Below are 25,226 nucleotides of genomic sequence, written 5' to 3' on the forward strand. Positions count from 1 at the left end.
GGCGAGGCGGCGGCCGGCGACGGGCGTGTGGGGCGCAGGGCGAGGCGGAGGGAGGCGGGAGGCAGGTCAAGGCGGCGGCGGCGCCATGGGAGCAGGGGGAGGCGGCGGCGCGATGGGAGCAGAGGGAGGCGGTGGCGGCGGCGCGACGGGAGCAGGGCAAGGCGGCGGCGGCGCGATGGGAGCAGGGGGAGGCGGCGGCGCGATGGGAGCAGGGCAAGGCGGCGGCGGCGAGCCTGTGGAGGGCGGGGCGAGGCGGCGTTGGCGGCGGCGCGACGGTAGGCGGTGGCGGCGGCGCGACGGCGGCGTGCGTGGTGCGGCAGCTGGGAGCGGGGCGCGTGCGTGGTGTGTGTTTGTGTGTGTGGCTGTCGGTGCGTGGGTGTGGATAGGGTTGGGCCGCCACCTTTGCCGTGCCCCCACCTCTTTGCCGTGTGCCTCGCCACCTTTGCCGTGCAACCAAAACTTTGCCGTGCGCTTGTGCACGGCAAAGACTTCTTTGCCGTGCAAAGCCAGCTTTGCCGTGTGCTCGTGCACGGCAAAGACCTCTTCACCATTTTATACTTATCGTTAAGATTCAAATATATTTCAAAATTATATTAAACCTGTATTTTAGCATGTGTATTATTTAATAATGTCATTATCATGATATACTACACGGATGAAGCCTCGCGCGGTGAAATCTACGGGGTAGTGACCACCGGGGCACGCAGACCGCCGATTTCGGGAGAGAACGACCGCCGGTGGCTACAATGTGCCAAAGTGTGCCAAACCTGGATTTCCATGTGTATATGGTCTAATCAAAACTAAACCTACCAAAAAGTATGTTGGTGGAACCTCCCGCGGAGAAATCTAGGGGTAGACCCCCGAGGCACGCAGACCGCCGTTATCGGTGGGGAACGACCGCCGGGCACCGGAATGCCACCAAAAGTTGCAAGTGGACCTAGGATATGTGTGAAAGTGTGTTGGAAGGTGTGATTCACCAAATGGTGCAAGGCATAGCTCCCATGTGTGACATTCCTCTCTTTCGGGCGATAACACTTGGAAGATTCCTCGACTTGTAGGCTGAAGTGTCCCGCTGCGGGTATACCGGTGGCTATAGTGTGCCAAAGTGTGCCAAACCTGGATTTCCATGTGTATATGGTCTAATCAAAACTAAACCTACCAAAAAGTATGTTGGTGGAACCTCCCGCGGAGAAATCTAGGGGGGTAGACCCCCCGAGGCACGCAGACCGCCGTTATCGGGGGGGAACGACCGCCGGGCACCGGAATGCCACCAAAAGTTGCAAGTGGACCTAGGATATGTGTGAAAGTGTGTTGGAAGGTGTGATTCACCAAATGGTGCAAGGCATAGCTCCCATGTGTGACATTCCTCTCTTTCGGGCGATAACACTTGGAAGATTCCTCGACTTGTAGGTCGAAGTGTCCCGCTGCGGGTATACCGGTGGCTATAGTGTGCCAAAGTGTGCCAAACCTGGATTTCCATGTGTATATGTCCTAAACAAAACTAAACCTATCAAAAAGTATGTTGGTGGAACCTCGCGCGGTGAAATCTAGGGGGGTAGACCCCCCGAGGCACGCAGACCGCCGTTATTGGGGGGGGGAACGGCCGCCGGGGCACCGGAATGCCACCAACACTTGCATGTGGATCTAGGATATGTGTGAAAGTGTGTTGGAAGGTGTGATTCACCAAATGGTGCAAGGCATAGCTCCCATGTGTGACATTCCTCTCTTTCGGGCGATAACACTTGGAAGATTCCTCGACTTGTAGGTCGAAGTGTCCCGCTGCGGGTATACCGGTGGCTATAGTGTGCCAAAGTGTGCCAAACCTATCTTTCCATGTGTATATGGCCTAAACAAAACTAAACCTATCAAAAAGTATGTTGGTGGAACCTCGCGCGGAGAAATCTAGGGGGGTAGACCCCCCGAGGCACGCAGACCGCCGTTATCGGGGGAACGGCCGCCGGAGCACCGGAATGCCACCAACACTTGCATGTGGACCTAGGATATGTGTGAAAGTATGTTGGAAGGTGTGATTCACCAAATGGTGCAAGGCATAGCTCCCATGTGTGAGATTCCTCTCTTTCGGCGACAGAACTTGGAAGATTCCTCGACTTGTAGGCTGAAGTGTCCCGCTGCGGGTATACCGGTGGCTATAGTGTGCCAAAGTGTGCCAAACCTACCTTTACATGTGTATATGGCCTAAACAAAACTAAACCTATCAAAAAGTATGTTGGTGGAACCTCGCGCGGTGAAATCTAGGGGGGTAGACCCCCCAAGGCACGCAGACCGCCGTTATCGGGGGGGGAACGACCGCCGGGCACCGGAATGCCACCAAAAGTTGCAAGTGGACCTAGGATATGTGTGAAAGTGTGTTGGAAGGTGTGATTCACCAAATGGTGCAAGGCATAGCTCCCATGTGTGAGATTCCTCTCTTTCGGGCGAAAACACTTGGAAGATTCCTCGACTTGTAGGTCGAAGTGTCCCGCTGCGGGTATACCGGTGGCTATAGTGTGCCAAAGTGTGCCAAACCTAGCTTTCCATGTGTATATGGCCTAAACAAAACTAAACCTATCAAAAAGTATGTTGGTGGAACCTCGCGCGGTGAAATCTAGGGGGGTAGACCCCCAAGGCACGCGACCGCCGTTATCGGGGGACGACCGCCGGGGCACCGGAATGCCACCAAAAGTTGCAAGTGGACCTAGGATATGTGTGAAAGTGTGTTGGAAGGTGTGATTCACCAAATGGTGCAAGGCATAGCTCCCATGTGTGAGATTCCTCTCTTTCGGGCGACAAGACTTGGAAGATTCCTCGACTTGTAGGTCGAAGTGTCCCGCTGCGGGTATACCGGTGGCTACAATGTGCCAAAGTGTGCCAAACCTATCTTTCCATGTGTATATGGCCTAAACAAAACTAAACCTATCAAAAAGTATGTTGGTGGAACCTCGCGCGGAGAAATCTAGGGGGGTAGACCCCCCGAGGCACGCAGACCGCCGTTATCGGTGGGGGGGACGACCGCCGAGCACCGGAATGCCACCAACACTTGCATGTGGACCTAGGATATGTGTGAAAGAGTGTTGGAAGGTGTGATTCACCAAATGGTGCAAGGCATTGCTCCCATGTGTTAGATTCCTCTCTTTCGGGCGACAGCACTTGGAAGATTCCTCGACTTGTAGGCTGAAGTGTCCCGCTGCGGGTATACCGGAGGCTATAGTGTGCCAAATGGTGCCAAACCTACCTTTACATGTGTATATGGCCTAAACAAAACTTTACCTATCAAAAAGTATGTTGGTGGAACCTCGCGCGGTGAAATCTAGGGGGGTAGACCCCCCGAGGCACGCAGACCGCCGTTATCGTGGGGGACGACCGCCGGAGCACCGGAATGCCACCAACACTTGCATGTGGACCTAGGATATGTGTGAAAGAGTGTTGGAAGGTGTGATTCACCAAATGGTGCAAGGCATTGCTCCCATGTGTGAGATTCCTCTCTTTCGGGCGACAAGCACTTGGAAGATTCCTCGACTTGTAGGCTGAAGTGTCCCGCCGCGGGTATACCGGAGGCTATAGTGTGCCAAATGGTGCCAAACCTACCTTTACATGTGTATATGGCCTAAACAAAACTTTACCTATCAAAAAGTATGTTGGTGGAACCTCGCGCGGTGAAATCTAGGGGGGTAGACCCCCCGAGGCACGCAGACCGCCGTTATCGGGGGGACGACCGCCGGAGCACCGGAATGCCACCAACACTTGCATGTGGACCTAGGATATGTGTGAAAGAGTGTTGGAAGGTGTGATTCACCAAATGGTGCAAGGCATTGCTCCCATGTGTGAGATTCCTCTCTTTCGGGCGACAGCACTTGGAAGATTCCTCGACTTGTAGGCTGAAGTGTCCCGCTGCGGGTATACCGGAGGCTATAGTGTGCCAAATGGTGCCAAACCTACCTTTACATGTGTATATGGCCTAAACAAAACTATACCTATCAAAAAGTATGTTGGTGGAACCTCGCGCGGTGAAATCTAGGGGGGTAGACCCCCCGAGGCACGTAGACCGCCGTTATCGGGGGGGAACGACCGCCGGAGCACCGGAATGCCACCAACACTTGCATGTGGACCTAGAATATGTTTGGAAGTGTCGTGTAAGGTGTAAAGCTGCAAGAAATTGCACCAAATATGTGGGGGCGATAACACTTAGCAGTACACCGAACCCCGTTAATTTGCTCCGAAACCCCGATATGTTGGGGGGAGGGGTCGATGAAGATGTAGATTACTTGTTTTATCGGTATACAGATTGTATTAAGTAACACTAACAAATAGTCTACAAAAAGTAAAAACTAATTTTACAACAAATATAAGTATTAATATAAATATGAATACTACAAAAGAAGGGAAAGAAATGAAACCGTACTCTGTGCCGTGCAAAAACGCACGGCAAAGGGTTAGCCTGCACGGCAAAGCCGTCGTTGCCGTGCATGCATCTTTGCCGTGCGCCTTCGTGGCCTCTTTGCCGTGGGGGTTACTTTGCCGTGCGCCGTCTCGGCTGCTTTGCCGTGCGGGGTTGCTTTGCCGAGCGCCGTGTCTGGCTCTTTGCCGTGCGCTCGCTGGTTTGCCGTGGGTCGCCCCGGAGCCACACGGCAAAGAATTCATTGCCGTGCGCGAGGCGCACGGCAAAGAACTTCCGCACGGCAAAGGGCACTGGAAGCACACGGCAAAGACCCGTGCACGGCACTGAGCTTTTTTCCTGTAGTGAGGGCGAAAGAGCAAGTGAACGTTGAGAAGCGCTCTTCAACAAGCTTTTCTAACGATACTGCTTCAATTTTAATGGTGATGATGAACACAGTGTACACTTAAAGAGGATAGTCAAACACAATGCCCGTGCACGGCAAAGACCCGTGCACGGCACTGAGCTTTTTTCCTGTAGTGAGGGCGAAAGAGCAAGTGAACGTTGAGAAGCGCTCTTCAACAAGCTTTTCTAACGATACTGCTTCAATTTTAATGGTGATGATGAACACAGTGTACACTTAAAGAGGATAGTCAAACACAATGCCTTGAGAATGATGAAAAAAAGCATTGAACACATAGCGAAACATGGAAAATTAGGCACTTTTTTAAGTGTCTCTAAAAATAATTAGAGGCACTTTTGTTATTTTCGGGCGCACTAAGTTTGTGCTTTATTGAATAACCAAAAGGGAAAAACAATTATGACGTTAACCATTACAACCACTTGGTCCACCATAATAGAAAATGTAGCCCTTATTAATTTCGACAGTAAAGTCTGTTTCATTGTAGCAGTCTGCCTTGTCAACCAAAGAAATCATATGAGTTGTAATTGGGTCCCAAGCATGACCTTTAGCATCGTAGATCTTAATATGCTTGAAGTATGCACATTTCTTGTCATCTTCATCATCAGGAAAGTGGCCGCTACCCATTGGAGGACCATGTGTGTTCCTTAGGTAATTCACGAATCCAGTCAATGCTTGTATTCGCAATGTTCCCGGGCAAAGCTGACTTGGAAAATGCCCCAAAAATGACGGTGCTTCTAAATCATGCCGGTACAATACCCAGTCTCCAGAGTTTGGATCCTATATACAATCAACAATGGCTCATGGTCATAACCAGATATTTTGATATGATAGATGTTTAAAGAATGAGATTATTAGGAATAAATTCATGATCAAAGCTAAAGATCCTTACCATGTACTCATAGTAAAACACGCCATAAGCTATTAATTAGCATCCATCTAATTATGTAAATTAATACATAAGTTTTTATTTTTCTGATAAAGCTCCATGTTTAGGAATTTAATTGTCACATAATTAATTGTGAATTCCTGTTTTTACCCCTTATTTTGTTGGGTTTTTACACTAATTACCTCATTTAACAACTATTCATCCTAGTTACCCCATTTAGCAAAAGGTTTGCCAAGTTTTATATATACTACCCCTCCTATAGATTTTAAAGCATATCAAACGGTTGGTCCCAGCAGTCTGGTCGGTTTGCGAAGTTTTATATACCGGCCCTCCTAAAGATCTTAAAGCATATCAAACGGTTGCAAACTTCCTGGTGACCCTGGTTGCCATCGCCTGTTAATTCTACAACCACCGACCTGGTTTTGACGGACCTGACCCACTAGGCAAACGTCCTGGTGAGGCAACGCCATGGCAGGAGGCGGGCCGAACAACGCCTCCCACCCCCTCGTCTTCTTCCTCTCGCTCAGTACATGGCGAGTGGCGACGATGTCCTGGCTTAACTGATGGCAGCAGCGGGAGCTGAAGTAGCAGCGACAATGACCTGGCATAACCACCGGCAGCAAGCGGGAGCTCAAGCGGCAGCGGCGACAACAGGTTGCAGCTGGTGATCATGCGCACCGCAGCTTGGGGACAGGTGCTTCTCGTCGCAGCTGCTCTTGATGTTGCAAATATCCTGCAGCAAGCTGATGACTCGATGCATGTAATACAGCTAACGCAGGTAGCAGCTGTTATACTTTTGTGCATAACAAAACACGTTTTTGTTTAGAGCATATCCACTCAGGGACCCAAAACCTTAAAGGGTTATAGGGTGACGGTGCTAAAAAAAGCACCCAGACAGCCCTCCAATTTCGTTTTGGCGGCTGGGCGAGATTATTAATTTAGCGCCCCTGGTATAAACCAGCTCAAGGAGGGGCTAGCAGGGGCGTCGGCCGGATGGGGAAATGAGGCGGGCCAGCTTTGGTAGCAAGATGGACCGCCACGTCAGCCCGTCAGGTGACGCATCCCTTTGACAGCCACACTACGCCGGAAATACGCGCCACAATCGTGTACCCGCCATTTCCTTCCCACCCTTTCTATCGCGCTTACCGCCGGGCTGCCCTAGCTAGCGCTCGAGCGCTAGGGAGGGATTAAGCGATCGGTTTCCAACCAAAAAAAAATTCTATTTTTGGCAAATTTTGGACTGTAGTGGAGGCTATTAAGGGAAAGTTACGATGCGTGTTGAAACAGACGAATCTGTGATGTAAGCGGAATCTTTTCCAAATTTTAAAACTCAAAACGTTTTATCTCACAAACGACAACTCCGATTTAAGATCTGTTTTCACTCAATAAATTCGTCTCGACGAGATCTTCAAAACTAGCACCCATGTTGATATATTTCGAGAAACTTTTTTCCGACTAAAAGTTATCAACCCTCTCCTATTCGAATAATCAGCCCCTCCGTACTTGAGTGATCAACGGTAAATGTATAAAATTATCAACCTCAAGTGCGGTATTGAGGAAAGTTCTGCATGCATGTACACAAAAGACGAATTTGCTTGATGTCGTACGGAATCTTTCCAAATTTAAAAATTCAAAACGTTTTAACTTTCAAACGACAACTTCAAATTAAGATCCGCTTTCACCAATAAATCCGTCTCGACGAGATCTTCAAAACTAGCACCCATGTTGATATGTTTCGAGAAACTTTTTTCGGCTAAAAGTTATCAACCCTCTCCTATTCGAATAATCAACCCTCGATACTTGAGTGATCAACGGTAAATGTATAAAATTATCAACCCAGTGCGAGGTATTGAGGGAAAGTTCTGCATGCATGTAGAAACAGACGAATCTGTCGATGTCGACGGAATCTTTTCCAAATTTCAAAATTTAAAACGTTTTAACTTTCAAACGACAACTCCAAATTAAGATCCGCTTTCACCAATAAATCCGTCTCGACGAGATCTTCAAAACTAGCACCCATGTTGATATGTTTCGAGAAACTTTTTTCGGCTAAAAGTTATCAACCCTCTCCTATTCGAATAATCAACCCTCCGTACTTGAGTGATCAATGGTAAATGTATAAAATTATCAACCCGAGTGCGAGGTATTGAGGGAAAGTTCTGCATGCATGTAGAAACAGTACGAATCTGCCGATGTCAGCGGAATCTTTTCCAAATTTCAAAATTCAAAACGTTTTAACTTTCAAACGACAACTCCAAATTAAGATCCGCTTTCACCAATAAATCCGTCTCGACGAGATCTTCAAAACTAGCACCCATGTTGATATGTTTCGAGAAACTTTTTTTCTGGCTAAAAGTTATCAACCCTCTCCTATTCGAATAATCAACCCCTCCGTACTTGAGTGATCAATGGTAAATATATAAAATTATCAACCCGAAAGTTAATTTTATTTTAAACATTTTACCGAATATTTTTTAGTTTAGAAGCTATCAACCCGGTGTCCTGTTATTTATCAATGGTAAATATAAATAACTACCAACCCTAAAAATCTAACTTCATTTCGAATATTTTGGCGACTCTTTTTAGTTTACAAGTTATCAACCCGGTGCTCAGTTATTTATCAATGGTAATTATAAAATAACTACCAATCCTAAAAAGTATTTCATTTAGAATATTTTAGCGAACATTTTATTTTATTTTACAAGCTATCAACCCGGTGCCTCGTTATTTATCAACTCGTAAAAATAAATAAATAATAACCCTAAAAAGTATTTCATTTAGAATATTTTAGCGACTCTCTTTTAGTTTACAAGCTATCAACCCGGTGACCCGCTATTTATCAATGGTAAAATATAAATAAATATCAACCCTAAAAATTTAATTTAATTTAAAAAATGTAGCAGACTCTTTTTTGTTTACAAGTTATCAACCCGGTGCCCCGTTATTTATCAACGGTAAATATAAATACCTAGCAACCCTAAAAAGTAAATTTCATTTAGAATATTTTAGCAACTTTTGTTAGCTTACAACTTAAAACGAGTACTTAATTTGAGTAGCAAGTGGTAGTTCATTTGAGTTGCAAGTGGATCTTCCCACCCGTTATTTTCCCCCTTAAAAACCACTGGCCCGAAAAAGGGAATTGCAAAAGGACCCCATTAAATATGAATTACCGTATGAAAATAAAACCCAAAAGAGAATTGCAAAAAGGGAATTGCAAAAAGAGAATTGAGAGCCTGCCTCGTGCTGAAGAAAAAGAGTGATATGCTATGTGTATGCATGCAACGAGCTTATGAAAGTGTGAACGCTCATTAAATGCAAATCCATGAGATGATCGTGCATGTGCATGCATGCAGTGTGAACACTCTTGGCTACATGCAACTTGCAAAGTAGTAATAGAAGCTGTTAGTGTGAATACGTGTGAACGCAATTAAAACACTAAGTGATAAAAAGGGAATTGACTCGCTTCGCGAGCGCTTCCGCGCCATGGAAAGTGATTGCTCGAGCGCTCGATTGCCAGGGAGGGGATTCGCTTACCGCCTGTCTTCCCATCTTTTCTTGATATATGTAGGTGTGGCTGCCATATGCGATGCACATCTAAACTCAGATCTGCAAATTTGCTCTCCCATGGCTTCTACTGATCTAGCTCTAACCTAGTGGAGGCATAGGCGCTGCGCGCCTCAAACTACCCCCGTCCGCCGGGCAACTGGTGCCCGCCGGATGGAGGCTGAGCACCGGAGGCGTGCCGGTCTCTCCTGACCCACAAGGTGCGGCTTGTTGTGCGCCATCACCCACCACTACTACGTTGCGGTCACGTTCGAGCAGCGGATGGATCCCCACTGGGATCCCGACAACGACGCGATTTGGGACGTCTTCTTCGCCAATCAGCAGGAGAGTAAGCTCACCAGGTACGAGAGGGATGAACCGCCTCTTGTGAACGCCATGGCCATGCACCATTACAGACCACCGGCGACTCGGAGGTGTATCTGGGCTAGCTTGCTGCCATACGCATCTCCCTCGAACCCAATTCGCCGGTGCCAGTGGACTACACCCGGTCATGGTGGAAGAAGGAGGAGCAGGCCTACCATGCACGCAGTGGTGACCACGGCCAAGGTTGTAGCCGCTGCAGCCACGGGTCCCTACAATGTGCACAACCATAGTTGCAGCTTGCGCAACCGCTGCCTTGAGGTTTCAGCCGCGCACGTCAAGCGACAACCACGACGGCGACTACGACGACTTCAAAGACATGTACTACAGAGAATCGCATATGCAATAAAATATTGTTTAATTTTTCGATTGTACGGGGGCTACAATTGGGAGCCAATCGGCCCCTATTTCCGGGCCCCATTTCCGTGACCGTGCCGGTGGCCTTCCATATGGCCCAAAAAACGAGTGGTGCCGGACACCATATGGGGTCTAAATGGAGATGCCCTTAGTTGCCGTGAGAAAAACCACCGGGAAAAAATCTAATAGGAGAAAAAATGCTAACGATCGGGACCCAGTTGTGCACAAAATAATTTTACAAGGGGTAAAAACTGCACAACTTTCGCTAATGCATACATTCCGAATGCAAATTCGTAGATTGTCTCGTTGGGGAAAAGGGGTACCTTGTTCAGGCTAAGCCTGATGTAGCGGTCAGCTTCACCATACGTTGATTGAGGTGCAACGGCTTGGCCAGGCCGTAGAGCAGCTCCAGTTGCAGGAACAAATCCTTCGCACTCTAGGTTGTAGCAGCCTGCTGATTTGGTGTCCTTCTGATAAATGAGAAATGGAAACTTGTGTTGTAATTGACTTATTGTGGACGTACAAAGTTCCGTATTTAGTCTAGCAATGACTTCAAGGAGTTATATGATTGCATGGAGACCTCTAGAGAGTATGTACGGAGTCCTTTATTAGAGGGGAGTCATGAACACTTACCGTTGAGTATGTAAAGAAACGGACATCTCTGTTACGGTACAAAGAAGGAGAAACCTGCAAGGTAAACCACAAGTTAAATATATATATATATATATATATATATATAACATCATCTGGAAAAGCAGATGAGTTTAACAAAAACAACTGATATGTTTGTACGTGATATCCAGCTTCGATTAAGCTATATTTTCCTCCGTCTGAACAATAGATCTGTATGGCAGCTCCAGATTCTTGAGAGTATTCTTGATTTGGGGAACCCCATATACTCATTTCAGCTCGAAGGCCATAAACCTCGCCTAGCTCTGTGTGCCACATTGCATACTAGTGAACACAAGTATAGATTAAATTAGTGAATGGTCAGAACATAATACATTAAAATTTAATTAGCAAGCTGATGACTCGATGCATGTAGTAAAGCTAACGCCGCAGGTGACAACTGTTATACTCCAAATGCAAATCTGTAGATTGTCTCACTATCAATGTCGTGAGATTTTGTCATTCAAGCCAATACAACGTCAACCCCTCCCAATACATACAACAAAGAAAATGCTCATTTTTTGTTAGTAGATGTTAGAAACGATAAACTTATGGAAATCTGGAATGGACCTTGACATCTGTGAGACATCAATGCTATCGACGAATCAATAAGCATTACCCAAAATCAAGCGAGATACATAGAGGGATGAAGGGAGAAAGAGAGACTGGGGTGGGTGGGGGATTACATGTGAAATAGTGGTACCCATATCATCTGCAAACTTGTTTCTTTGTGCGAAAAATAAAGGTATGGATCTTGAAATAGTAGTATTCTGCAAAAACAAGTTCTAGATAGTTAGCATAACTTTTATGCGAAGATCCGGAAAGATAAGAAGTTAACATGTGTCAATAATCTTTTCATTGGGCAAATAATTCAGCATGAATAATTATGACTGGATTCAACATTGATAACTGGAGTATTAGGATTAATCGATTAAGTGGTCAAGTGGATACAATAACATGGTGGAAAAAACACAAATTGAGAAATACTGTATGTGTCTTGAAAGCGCTAAAGGTAGAGTTTTTTACCTTGCCATTCTTTTGTAATTTGCCACCAACATATGTTGAATCGACAAAAGTGAGGTACCATGGTGCCAATGACAAACAAAGAAATATTGATATCACAACATAGCAACAACCCATGAACACAACGAAGCGTCTTTCTTGAAAAAAAAAGAATTATGTGGTTCTTTACTTCCTTGGTTACTTTAATGTGTCTGGATAACCAATATATAGATTAGTGCATCTCCTATATATAGAAATGTTTAGATTGCATCCTGAAAATGGATTAGTCAACATTTAATGCATTGATTTTTGCTGATATATGTATCTTCTATATCCGGATGTATGCCAATTGTTGCATCAATGTTCAATAATAATGAATGGCCATGTGATGATACTATTTTTTATATGGATACAAATTGTTAGAAATATACAGATGATATATGTATCTTCTATATACGGATGTATACCAATTGTTCCATCAATGTTCAATAATAATGAATGGCCATGTGATGATACGTATTTTTTATATGAATACAAATAAATTGTCCATTGAAAAACCATAATTAATGAAATTAATTGACATACAATAAATGTTCATTTTTTACTTATCTTTTACTATTAGTATATATGTGAGTTCGTACGTCGTAAAAAAATTGTTTGATGTCAAAGATTGGAGACATCTTAACCATCCAATTAAAAATCAACGACCAAAATTTCAACGTGTTAAATGTGCAATATTTAAGGAAATATATTGTGTGCCAACAATCATGGGATTGCCACAATTAAACAGAAAACATAAAACATCATCCCTTTCCCATATTTCCTTAATTCCCGTAAAAGGGAGTGAAAATTCCAGCGCTGAATTTAAGGAGAGCTACGTGAGAAAAAAGAGAAGATTACTTTCCATACTTGCGCTCAATTAATATCAGTTATTTCTTCCATTTACTAGGGCCATGCGTAACTACTCCAGCCATTTTTTTAGGGGGATAATCTAGGAAAGTTATGTACAATGAACCCTGCATCCTCTTTTTTTTGTTAAAGATGGAAAAAATAAGGCTTGTTCACACAAACAGATGGAGTACGTTTTTTGATCGCCACGTCCTTAACACGTCGCCTTAGCTGCACGAGAATGCTCGCGCCCTGCCTGACGTGAGGTGGCCTGTCGTGTCCTCGTCGTTACCGCTCTGCCAGATGCGGGAGCATCGTGAGCTAGACGCCGCCTCTGCTGCATCAACAAATGGTGATGTTCAGTGTTCCGCCGGAGTGCCACCCGTCATGGAGGACCGCGAGGACTTCCACAATGCCTTCAAAGGTGCGTTATATGCCCTCCTGTCCCGCTCTGTCTCGTCGCGGTTGACATGATCGGCTAAGTAATTATCATTATTATTGTTCACAACAGGGGCACGAAGGAGACTGATCATCTCCATCTTTGCCCACCGAGATGTGGCGCGCAGCGGCGAGCCATCTGCATCGCTTATGCCGAGGCCTACGTCGAGTAGCTTCTCAACGCTATGAACGATGAGATCGGCGACAATTTTGAGGAACACAATCCAAAAAAAAAGGTATGTGTCGATCCAGCGAATGCCGTGTATACATACATCCTGATATGTGTTTTCGGTCTTCCATCTGTGTCTGATCGGGTTCATGTGATGGTTGTACCCTAAGCAGAGGCGGCCAATGGCACCCGGTGGCTACGCCCTCGTCAAGATTGCATGGCCGCGCATGCCCATGTAGCTCTTCGCCGCAGCGTACCACGTTTTATTCAAGCGGTCACTAAAGGAGGAAGTCAATGTGCATGTGATCAGTGATTTCTCCAAGGCACGTCACAAACTCGTGTTGTGACTTTTCACACCCCCTGTGATCTCACATACATATTTGAGATTAAGTTTTATTTTTTAAAATGTAGGCTTCGAATTTCATACATTGCTACCTTTGGTTCTTTAATAAAAATGTCACACAAATTTCTCATGGTATTGTGTTTAATTTCCTTTCAACATTTGGCTCTCTTGCTGACATGATTACTATGGTGTGCGGTAGGGATGACCGATAAAGCAACTAATCATTCTTTCTATGTAACTGATCTAATATAGTCATTTCTTTTTACAAACTTTTCTGGATACTAATAATAGTTCTATATGGAGAAATGACATGTGTAATGCATTGCGACATTATAAACATCTCCGATCGAATCAGCAAACATATCATTTGTTTCTTAAGAATGATTGAATCTGATTGGTCTGTTAAGATATCTGATCTAGATATAGAAAATGATTAAAATCTGAAATTACTCCATGCTACCGCTTAAGAACACCTACAGTCTCTAATTTTTAAAATACTTTTTATCATTCTCTAGGTATAGCTTATAAACGTGTCACTCTTCAGTTAAGATAGGTATAACGTATGCATTTTTTGCAGAATATGTTGTTGATCTAGATTAAAGTAAAAATTGAATTTCTAAAATATTTATCTCCATACAATATTGCCACTAAAGGACATGTGTAATTTCGAGAGGCCAAAACTCTGATGTGTGATATCTTCATCTCAGCTTTCGGTGCCCACAGGTGAACACATCGTTGGCACACTATGGAGCCAAAATACTCCATGGTAAGATCCATGACAAGGGTTATAGCGGCCTTAAATTTTCATGAAATTTGCACACCACTATAAAAACAAATTAATGAATCTGAGTCATGAATGTCTTAGTAAGCCAATGTGAATGTCAAAGGCATAGATCTTACATTTTTATATATAATGGAGTATTTTATTTTAGATATTAGTATTAAAGAGTTCATTAATGTGGTTTCTGAACTTCATGAATACATTTGAATTGGTTTTTTTATGTATGAGTTCATGTGTATGTGATGTGAGAGTCGTGTAGTGCACACCAATACAATACGTTAGTTTTTGTTCTTAATTCTCGTTACTAAATATACAAAGATTGTACAACCAAATATGTTGCCATATGTACATTATGTATACACCGTCTATACTATTAAGCTTTTTTTAAAAAAGTAAGCAGTGAGTTATCACGGTAGAAAGGGTATTAATTTGAAGTCGGTAATACTGGACTTACGAACTGGGTTTGTTACGGATGAGTTACGGGCTGACATGTACCGATTGGATTGGTTGAATTCTGGATGCTCCCTAAAAAACCGGGCCACTAATTGATATCTCTGGCTTCCGAGTCTGTAAGATTCTTTTTGTATAAACTGCCCGTATGTGTAGCATTAGACCTATCATATTTCAAATGCTCTCCGTGATGCCATGTGGGTCTACCGCCACCACTCCGTCGCGGTGCAACGCTGCCAGGAACGTGCCATCGGCGCTAAACGGGCGGCCATCGACAGGGACAAACCAGCTGACAATAGCGGCCTCGGCAGCAGGGAGGAGGGCGTGCCAGTATGGCAATGCCAAACCAAGAGCTTATGCGCCCTGTCATACTACTAACTCATCACCCACCAACATCGCCATGCTCATCGCTTCGGCAACACCAGCCTACCGCCGCCAAATCGCTTAGCCATATCTCCGGTCTAAGTGATCCCTCATAGAAGTGTTGACCATATCGTCAATGTACCGTTAAAAATGTATAATATGTATTCTGTGATATATGTTTTTCTCTCCCGCTGCAACGCGCGGGCATTTTTGCTAGTATCATTTTACATGTATGTAGATAAACTAGTAAATCAATGTTCACAATACTCCCTTTGTTCATGAGAGTAAGGCATGTAATTGTTTTTCAGATGTGTATTTTTTTAAGAAAAAACAGAGCATGTAAAGTTTGACCATGTGTTTAGATAAATCCGTTAACATATGCAGTACCAAATCGATACAATTACATGCATCAGGGAACATATTTTCATACGATACCAATATAATGATCATTTGTTTTTATTTACCCTACGTTTTATGTTTGTTCAAAGTCAACCTTTATAACTTTGACCAAGTATGTAGCGCAAAATAGAAATATTCCTAATACCAAATTCCTACAATGTGAATAAATATTTTATGATTATTCTAATAATACTAATATTGTATTTTAGGTGTCGGTATTTTTTCCGTATTTGATCAATCTTGACAAAGTTTGACTTTGACTAAACCAAGAACGTATGGTACTGGTTTGACTTGTTTGACTAAACCAAGAACCATGTTTGACTAAACCTTGCAAAAACATGGTAAAAATTGTATTTGACTTTTGAAAAAATTATAGGCCTAAGAGCATCTCTAGCCGGTGCCCCAAAGCGTCCCCCAAAGGGATTTGGGGCACGCCGGACAAAATTCCGTTCACAGCCGCGCGCCCCAAAGGCCCTTTTCGTCCGACGCGGCTACGATACGGTATCCGGCGCCCCGAGCCCGTCCCCGCTACACAGGGCCGGGACGCTCTGGGCGCGCCGGACACAACGAAAAATGAGGCAAGGAGACGCGGGCCCGACGTGTTAGCGGCACATAAAAGTTTGACCCCTCTCCACCAAATCGCGTTTTCCCCGCCACATCGCGCCTCTCCCGCCGCGCATTTCTGCCCTCCCAACAAATTTCACCGCCTATCTCACCGATTCGTTTCTCCCTCCCGCTGTCGCTACTTTGTCCCTCCTGCCGCCGCTACCCGTCTCCCCATCCACCAAGTCGTCGGGCAATGAGACGAAAGGTCCGAAGGCGCCCTTTGCGAAGCCGCGGAAGGCCCCAGCTGCGAAGAAGAAGCCGGAAGACTGGACCGAGGATCAGTGGCAGCAAGACTGCCTGCGCTGCAAGCTATCGACGGCGGAGCGAAGGGGATGGAGGGCGGCGCAGCTGGAGAAGAATATGGTGGCGGGACATGCGCACCAGCAACGCAAGCCCATGGAGTACGTCGGGGCCAGTGTACATTCCGGGAGTGTTGTCCCCGTCAACATCCGGCTTCTACAACGACGGCCCCTACACCACTCCCCGTGCCTGACGCACAACTTGTCGTCGCGGTACGAGGATACACTGCTGCATGGAGGCTTCAACCCCAACACCGTGTTCTACTCCCCGGCGTACGACCAAGCACCCCAGCTCGAGCCATGCCCTGATGCTGACGGTGCCCCGTTCACTGGCCGCATGGGCCCGCTCAAATTTGAGGGCGCCGGTGCTGAGGAGGAGGAGGGGTTGGAGGACGACGACAACGAGGCAAACGAGGACGCGGGTGCCGAGGAGGATGCAGATGATCTCATGTGGAGGTTGACGCGGCCGCGTGAGGAAGAAGAAGGCCTCGGGCACACGAGGCCCCAAGTGGACGGTTATGGAGGATGAACACAAGTGAACTTGTTTGTTTTGATTGTACTAATGCTGCTAATAAAGAATTGTGCGAAGTTTTTGTATGAAGGAAGTTTTCAAGTGTAGGGAGAGAAGAATGATGTGGTGATATGAAGAATGGACAAAATCTCAAGCTTGGGTATGCCCCTTCACCCCAAGACGTATTCAAGAGGTACAAGCGTTAAAGCTCGGGGATCCCTTGGGCATCCCCTCTTCATCAACAAAGCAACAAGTCATCTCTCTATGCGCTATATTTTTATTGCTTCATATGATATGTGTTGTTCTTGGAGCGTCTTTATTTTTGTTTTTGGTTTTATTTTCTTTTGTTTTGTTTCCTGTAGCATATTGTTGTATCCTAGCATTCTTGTGTGGGAGAGAGGCACGCTCCATTTTATTTCCATAGAACGCTCTAGTTTTCACTCGTATTGTTCTGCGAGTGTTCTAGTTTTCTAGTACTGTGTTTAGCTCTTGGTTTTCGATTCTAATTTTGTTCAGAGCTTATTAGTATTCTTTATTAATGTATCATTAGCTCTCTGTTCCATATTGTATTTCATCTCTGAGGGTTATTTCAAATAATTTGATTGGTGTTGGATACGAGTAAAATATTTCATGACTATAGTGATGCAAATGGAAGCTTGTCTAGACTGTGGCATAGACTTTGGCACGTCATGTTGGATGTTATTCTTGTCATATGCTTAGTATTAATTGTTTTATCATGACTTGTTTCAAATGGCTGAGAGTGCATAATGTTTCATTGAAAGAATCATGTGTTGTTTCTATCATAAAAGCATAGTATTGTGTTATTCTTCTTTGATGCTTTATTGGGTTGACTTGGCGCATGCTTATAGCATGTTATGACTATAACCATTCAACTAAAGCCTCTATGATCATTTAGTTTTTGATTTGTAATATCACTTTATGCTTTGATTGATAATGTTTTGTCGCTATGCATAATTATGGCCATTATTGCTTTCTTAGTTGGTCGCTTCCAGTCTTTTTGCTAGCCTTCACCTGTACTGAGTATGAGCTCTACTCGTGCATCCAACCACCATGAAACAAAGTTTGCCAATTGTGTCCACCATATCTACGTTGTAGCATTATTGCTATTCCAAGTAATTCATCATGTTTTTATTTACCTTCCAAATTAAATTTTGGCATGAGAAAATTAGTTAGTAAAGCTCTCATGAACTTGATGGCACATATTTACTTTCTTGCATTTAATGAATTTGATCATTGTGCCTATCTTATGAAGTTTATATGTTTGCAAATTGCAAGTTGGGAGTTAGCAGAACCATGCTTTCATGGGGAACACTTTCGACATTGCATTTATATTTAGTTGATGTCATGTTCTTTTATTTACGGATGCCTAGCAGAGCGAAATAAATGGAAACTTATAAGTTCATGGAGTTTGTATATGAGTTAGGGAAACTCCTGGGCTGCTAATCTAAGCCATCCATCATTCATGGTGGAAATTTACAGCTAAGCCATAGTGAGCATTCTATGAAGCATTTACAATAAAAAGCTATACCCATAGTAAATAAAAAATATCTGAGATTCTCACTGTCTGTTTGTCTTGTCATTTTGGCATGGGATTGCTCCTACAAGAGTACCTCCATATCACCGGGCAAGAGGTACCCCGTTGGCAGTTCTCAATGATACATGCATACTTAGAATGACAAGAACTTATTTGGGACCTAAGTTGAGTAGCATGAAGTTTAGGTACTCGCATTCAAGGGTATGATATTTTCAACTTGTGATTTGCAAGCATATAGCTCATTTTTAACTCACATTAACTTTAACCATTCAAGATTCTTATGATAGGGGCAATGAGAGCTCAAAGCTAATAAGTACCATACTTTTTGGAAGGTTTATAAAACTTGTTTATCTTGCTTTCTCTGCAAAGAGTCTGTCTTTTACTTTTGTGTCGAGTCTCCATCTTCTACCTTATGCACCGATTAAGAGAGCATAGTTGTCATTCTTAGTGCACTGTGCATAGTTCCAAAAAATTTGATTGTTGCATGATTGTGCTATTGCTTGCTCTTAAATTATTTGTATCTAGTCACCCTCTGAACTTTGAAGGTGTCCTTGCATTTATGTTTTGCTATTCCATAAGGACATGTTGAGTACCACTTTGTTATATTTACTCTATGATCATAAACACACAGTTGCTTTCAATGCACTATTATTCATGATGCTGTGTTTGAATTACTCTTCACATGTTATAACATAGTTGCTAAGTTCTATTGTTAGATTTATGTCTATCATTCCTATGTTTAGAGTACTTAGATCCTGGATGACAACGCTTTACATACTTGATCAAGATTGTGTTGGCTTCATGTCACCTCAAAAATTATTTTGTTATCACTTACCTACTCGAGGACGAGCAGGAGTTAAGCTTGGGGATGTTGATACGTTGCAAACGTATCTATAAATTTTGATGCTCCATGCTTGTTTTACACCAATTGCTATATGTTTTATTTACACTTCGTGGTGGCAACACCTACCCTAGGCGCAGCCTAGCACTGGCCCGCACCTAGGCATGGTGTGGGGCCACCAGGCGCCCCACCGACCTAAATCCTCCGCCTATATAATGTTGGAGATATGCCCAAGAGGCAATAATAAAGTGGTTATTATATATCTTTGTGTTTATGATAAATGTTTATATACCATGCTATAATTGTATTAACCGAAACATTGATACATGTGTGTTATGTAAACAACAATAAGTCCCTAGTAAGCCTCTTGTATAACTAACTTGTTGATTAATAGATGATCATAGTTTCGTGATCATGAACATTGGATGTTATTAATAACAAGGTTATGTCATTATGTGAATGATGTAATGGACACACCCAATTAAGCGTAGCATAAGATCACGTCATTAAGTTCATTTGCTATAAGCTTTCGATACATAGTTACCTAGTCCTTTCGACCATGAGATCGTGTAAATCACTTATGCCGGAAGGGTACTTTGATTACATCAAACGCCACTGCATAAATGGGTGGTTATAAAGGTGGGATTAGGTATCCGGAAAGTATGAGTTGAGGCATATGGATCAACGAGTGGGATTTGTCCATCCCGATGACGGATAGATATACTCGGGCCCTCTCGGTGGAATGTCGTCTAATTAGTTTGCAAACATATGAATGGTTCATAAGAGACTACATACCACGGTACGAGTAAAGAGTACTTGTCATGAGACGAGGTTGAAGGAGGTATAGAGATACCGATGATCAAACCTCGGACAAGTAAAATATCGCGTGACAAAGGGAATCGGTATCGTATGTAAATGGTTCATTCGATCACTAAGTCATCGTTGAATATGTGGGAGCCATTATGGATCTCCAGATCCCGCTATTGGTTATTGGTCGGAGAGAAGTCTCAAACCATGTCCGCATAGTTCGCGAACCGTAGGGTGACACACTTAAGGTTTGATGTCGTTTAAGTAGATATGGAATATGGAATGGAGTTCGAAGTTTTGTTCGGAGTCTCGGATGGGATCCAGGACATCACGAGGAGTTCCGGAATGGTTCGGGGTATAAGATTCATATATAGGAAGTCATTTTACATGTTTGAAAATGATCCGGTGCATTTATGGAAGGTTCTAGAAGGTTCTAGAAAAGTCCGGAAGAAAGGCACTATGGAAGGTGGAGTCCCGAAGGGACTCCACAAGCTTGGCCGACCAACCCTAAGGGGAGGAGTCCCAGTGGGCTCCACCTGAGGTGGCCGGCCACCCCACCTCAAGGAAAGGTGGGAGTCCCACCTTGAGTAGGACTCCCCCCTTGAGTAGGTTTCCCACCAAAGGTAGGTTTTGGTGTTGGGGTCTTATTCGAAGACTTGGACTAAAACTCTTGGGGCTTCCACCTATATAATGAGGGGCATAGGGGAGGGGCCGGCCACACCCTTGGCCGCACCACCATAACCCCCCTTGAGGCCGGCGCCCTAGCCCCCTCTCCCCAAACCCTAGCCACCTCCTCCTCCACATACAACTCCCGCAGCGCATAGGCGAAGCCCTGCCGGAGTTCTCCACCACCACCGCCACCACGCCGTCGTGCTGCCGGGATTCCGAGGAGGATCTACTACTTCCGCTGCCCGCTGGAACGGGGAGAAGGACGTCGTCTTCATCAACACCGAACGTGTGACCGAGTACGGAGGTGCTGCCCGATTGTGGCACCGTCAAAATCTTCTACGCGCTTTTGCAAGAGGCAAGTGATCGACTACATCCACCCCGAGATCTAATCTCGTTAAGCTTTGCGATCTTCGAGGGTTAGTCTCTTCATCTCCTCGTTGCTACCGTCTACTAGATTAGATCTTGGCTTGTGTTTTCGTTCTTGCGGTAGGAAATTTTTTGTTTTCTATGCTACGAATCCCATCAGTGGTATCAGAGCCGTGTCTATGCATAGATTGGTTGCACGAGTAGAACACAATTGTTTTGTGGGCGTTGATGCTTTGTTGTCTTTAGTTTGAGTACTTAGCATCTTTGTGGCATAGTGGGATGAAGCGGCTCGAGCTAACTTTACATGACCGCGTTCATGAGATTTGCTCCACGCTCGACATGCAACTTGTATTGCATAAGTGGCTTTGCGGGTGTCTGTCTCTCCTACTATAGTAAAGATCCAATTTACTCTTTCTATTGACAACACTAGTATCACCGTTGTGGTTGCTGTTCGTAGGTAGATTGGATCTTATGCGAAAACCCTAAACCACGTAAAATATGCAAACCAAATTAGAACCGTCTAACTTGTTTTTGCAGGGTTTGGTGATGTGATATGGCCATAATGTGATGATGAATATGTATGAGATGATCATTATTGTATTGTGGAAACCGGTAGGAGCCTTATGGTTGTCTTTAAATTTCATGTTGAGTAGTATTTCAAAGAAGTTGTAATAGTTGCTACATGGGAGAACAATCATGAAGACGGCACCATGCATGGACCTTGACGCTACGCCGACGATGATGGAGATCATGCCCGTTGATGATGGAGATCATGTCCATGCTTTGGAGATGAAGATCAAAGGCGCAAAGACAAAGGGGCCATATCATATCACATATGAATTGCATGTGATGTTAATCCTTTTATGCATCTTATTTTGCTTAGATCGCGACGGTAGCATTATAAGATGATCCCTCTCACTAAATATCAAGATAATAAAGTGTTCATCCTTAGTAGCACCGTTGCTAAGACTTGTCGTTTTGAAGCATCACGTGATGATCGGGTGTGATAGATTCTACATGTGCATACAACGGGTGCAAGCCAGATTTGCACACGCGGATACTAAGGTTGCCTTGACGAGCCTAGCATGTACAGACATGGTCTCGGAACATGGGATACCGAAAGGTAGAGCATGAGTCATATGATTGATATGATGAACACTTTGAGTGTTCGCCATTGAAATTACATCTTGTCTCGTGATGATCGGACTTGGTGTGGTGGATTTGGTTCGTGTGATCACTAAAGCAATGCGAGGGATATTGTTTTGAGTGGGAGTTCACCTAGTTTTTAATTTTGTTGAATTAAAATTTGAACTCAATTTATCATAAACTTAGTCTAAACTATTGCAAATATATGTTGTAGATCATGGCGTCCCCATCAATCAATTTTAACCAGTTCCTAGAGAAAGAAAAGCTTAAAAGCAATGGTAGCAACTTCACCGACTGGTTCCGTCATGTGAGGATCTTCCTCAATGGCGGAAATCTGCAATTTGTGCTTGATGCACCGCTAGGTTCCCCACCACCCCCTGCAGTATCCGAGGATGAGAAAAATGTTTACGAAACTCGGGTGACTCGCTACTCTCAAGTTCAGTGTGCCATTCTATGCAGCCTAGAGGCAGAGCTCCAAAAGCGTTTTGAGCACCATGACCCTTGTGATATGATCAATGAGCTCAAAGTTATCTTTGAAACTCATGCGGCTGTGGAGAGCTATGAGGCCTCAAAACAGTTCTTTGGCTGTATGATGGAAGAGGGCAGCTCCGTTAGTGAGCACGTGTTCGCTATGTCCGAACACGCGAAGAAGCTCAGTGACTTGGGGATTATCATCCCCAACCAGGCCGGGTATTCATCGTGTTCTCCAATCACTGCCACCAAGTTACAAGACTTCGTGATGAACTACAATATGCAGAACATGAACAAGGAGTTACCTGAACTCTTCTCCATGCTAAAATCTGCTGAGATTGAGATACAGAAAGAGCACCAAGTGTTGATGGTCAACAAGGCCACCAGTTTCAAGAAGCAAGGCAAACCTAAAAAGGGTAACGTCAAGAAGGGCGGCAAGAAAGTTGCCGCTCCTCCTGAGAAGCCTAAGGGTGGCCCTAAACCCGATATCGAGTGCTATTACTCGCAATGGGAAGGGGCACCTGGAAGCGTAATTGCCCCAAGTACTTGGCTGATCCGAAGAGCGGCCTTGTCAAGAAGAAGAAAGGTATATCGATATACATGTTATAGATGTTTATCTTACTGGTTCTCATACTAGTGCCTGGGTATTTGATACTGGTTCGGTTGCTCACATTTGTAACTCGAAACAGGAACTACGGAATAAACGAAGCCTATCGAGGGATGAAGTGACGATGCGCGTTGGAAATGGATCCAAGGTCGATGTGATCGATGTCGGCACGCTCCCTCTACATCTACCTTCGGGATTAGTTTTAAACCTCAATAATTGTTATTTAGTGCCTGCGTTGAGCATGAACATTATATCTGGATCTTGTTTAATGCAAGACGATTATTCATTCAAGTCTGAGAATAATGGTTGTTCTATTTTTATGAATAATATCTTTTATGGTCATGCTCCTGAGAAGAATGGTTTATTTCTATTAAGTCTCGATAGTAGTGATACACATGTTCATAATATTGATGCTAAGTGAATTAAATTGAATGATAATTCTACTTATATGTGGCATTGTCGTCTTGGTCATATTGGAGTGAAACGCATGAAGAAACTCCATTCCGATGGATTACTTGAATCACTTGACTTTGAGTCACTTGATAGATGCGAAGCATGTCTAATGGGAAAATATGACTAAGACTCCATTCTCTGGTATTATGGAGCGAGCTACAGACTTATTGGAAATCATACATACCGATGTGTGCGGACCAATGAGTGTAGCCTCGCGCGGTGGTTATCATTATGTTCTAACCTTCACAGATGATCTGAGTAGATATGGGTATATCTATTTCATGAAACATAAATCCGAAACTTTCCAGAAGTTTAAGGAATTCCAAAGTGAAGTAGAAAATCGACGTAACAAGAAGATCAAGTTTATGCGTTCTGATCGCGGAGGCGAATATCCGAGTTATGAGTTTGGCATGCATTTAAAGAAATGCGGAATACTTTCACAGTTGACACCGCCGGGAACACCACAGCGCAATGGTGTGTCCGAACGTCGTAATCGAACTCTCTTAGATATGGTTCGTTCTATGATGTCTCTTACCGATTTGCCGTTATCGTTTTGGGGTTATGCATTAGAGACAGCTGCATTCATTTTAAATAGGGCACCATCTAAATCCGTTGCAACAACACCGTATGAATTATGGTTTAATAAGAAACACCTAAGCTGTCGTTCCTTAAAGTTTGGGGTTGCGAAGCCTATGTAAAAAAGTTACAACCGGACAAGCTAGAACCCAAAGCGGAGAAATGCGTCTTCATAGGATACCCTAAGGAAACTATTGGGTATACTTTCTATCACAGATCCGAAGGCAAAATCTTTGTTGCTAAGAACGGAACCTTTCTTGAGAAAGAGTTTCTCACTAAAGAAGTGATCTGGAAGAAAAGTATAACTCGACGAGGTTACCGAACCTTCTCTCGTTGATCGAGTAGCGCGATGCCGGAAGATGTTCATGTGCCGCCCGCACCGGTAACAGAGGAAGCTAATGATAATGATCATGAAACTTCGAGCGAGGTAGCTACTGAACCTCGCAGATCGACAAGGGAACGTACCACTCCAGACTGGTATGATCCTTGTCTAAATGTCATGATTGTGGACAACAATGATGAGGACCCTGTGACGTATGAAGAAGCGATGATGAGCCCAGATTCCAACAAATGGCAAGAAGCCATGAAATCTGAAATGGGATCCATGTATGATAACAAAGTGTGGACTTTGGTAGACTTACCTGATAGCCGTAAGGCTGTCGAGAATAAATGGATCTTCAAGAGAAAAACAGATGCTGATGGTAATGTTACTGTCTATAAAGCTCGACTTGTCGCAAAGGGTTTCCAACAAATTCAAGGTGTTGACTACGATGAGACTTTCTCACCTGTAGCGAAGCTAAAGTCTGTGAGGATTTTGTTAGCAATAGCTGCATTTTTCGATTATGAGATTTGGC

The 25,226-nt window shown here is 44.2% G+C and overlaps 1 protein-coding gene across 1 annotated transcript; it reads right to left on the minus strand.

Moving 5' to 3' along the window:
* Nucleotides 1–5,198: 5,198 nt before the first annotated feature.
* On the minus strand, nucleotides 5,199–10,911 carry LOC124653220. Its single transcript, XM_047192286.1, has 4 exons — nucleotides 10,756–10,911; nucleotides 10,597–10,650; nucleotides 10,287–10,433; nucleotides 5,199–5,573 (listed from the first exon to the last, which is right to left on the minus strand). Exons 1-4 carry the CDS (start codon nucleotides 10,909–10,911, stop codon nucleotides 5,199–5,201), a joined length of 732 nt encoding a protein of 243 aa, XP_047048242.1.
* Between the last annotated feature and the right edge of the window lie 14,315 nt (nucleotides 10,912–25,226).

Source organism: Lolium rigidum, chromosome 5, assembly GCF_022539505.1.
Source record: "Lolium rigidum isolate FL_2022 chromosome 5, APGP_CSIRO_Lrig_0.1, whole genome shotgun sequence".
Taxonomy (NCBI): Eukaryota; Viridiplantae; Streptophyta; class Magnoliopsida; order Poales; family Poaceae; genus Lolium; species Lolium rigidum.

Coding starts and splice junctions, on each gene's coding strand:
- LOC124653220 (XM_047192286.1), bottom strand. CDS start 10,911: ATGTGGCACACAGAGCTAGGCGAGGTTTATGGCCTTCGAGCTGAAATG. Junction 10,651..10,755: donor TAATCGAAGCTGGATATCAC/GTACAAACATAT, acceptor TTTACCTTGCAG/GTTTCTCCTTCTTTGTACCG. Junction 5,574..10,286: donor TCAGGCTTAGCCTGAACAAG/GTACCCCTTTTC, acceptor GATTGTATATAG/GATCCAAACTCTGGAGACTG.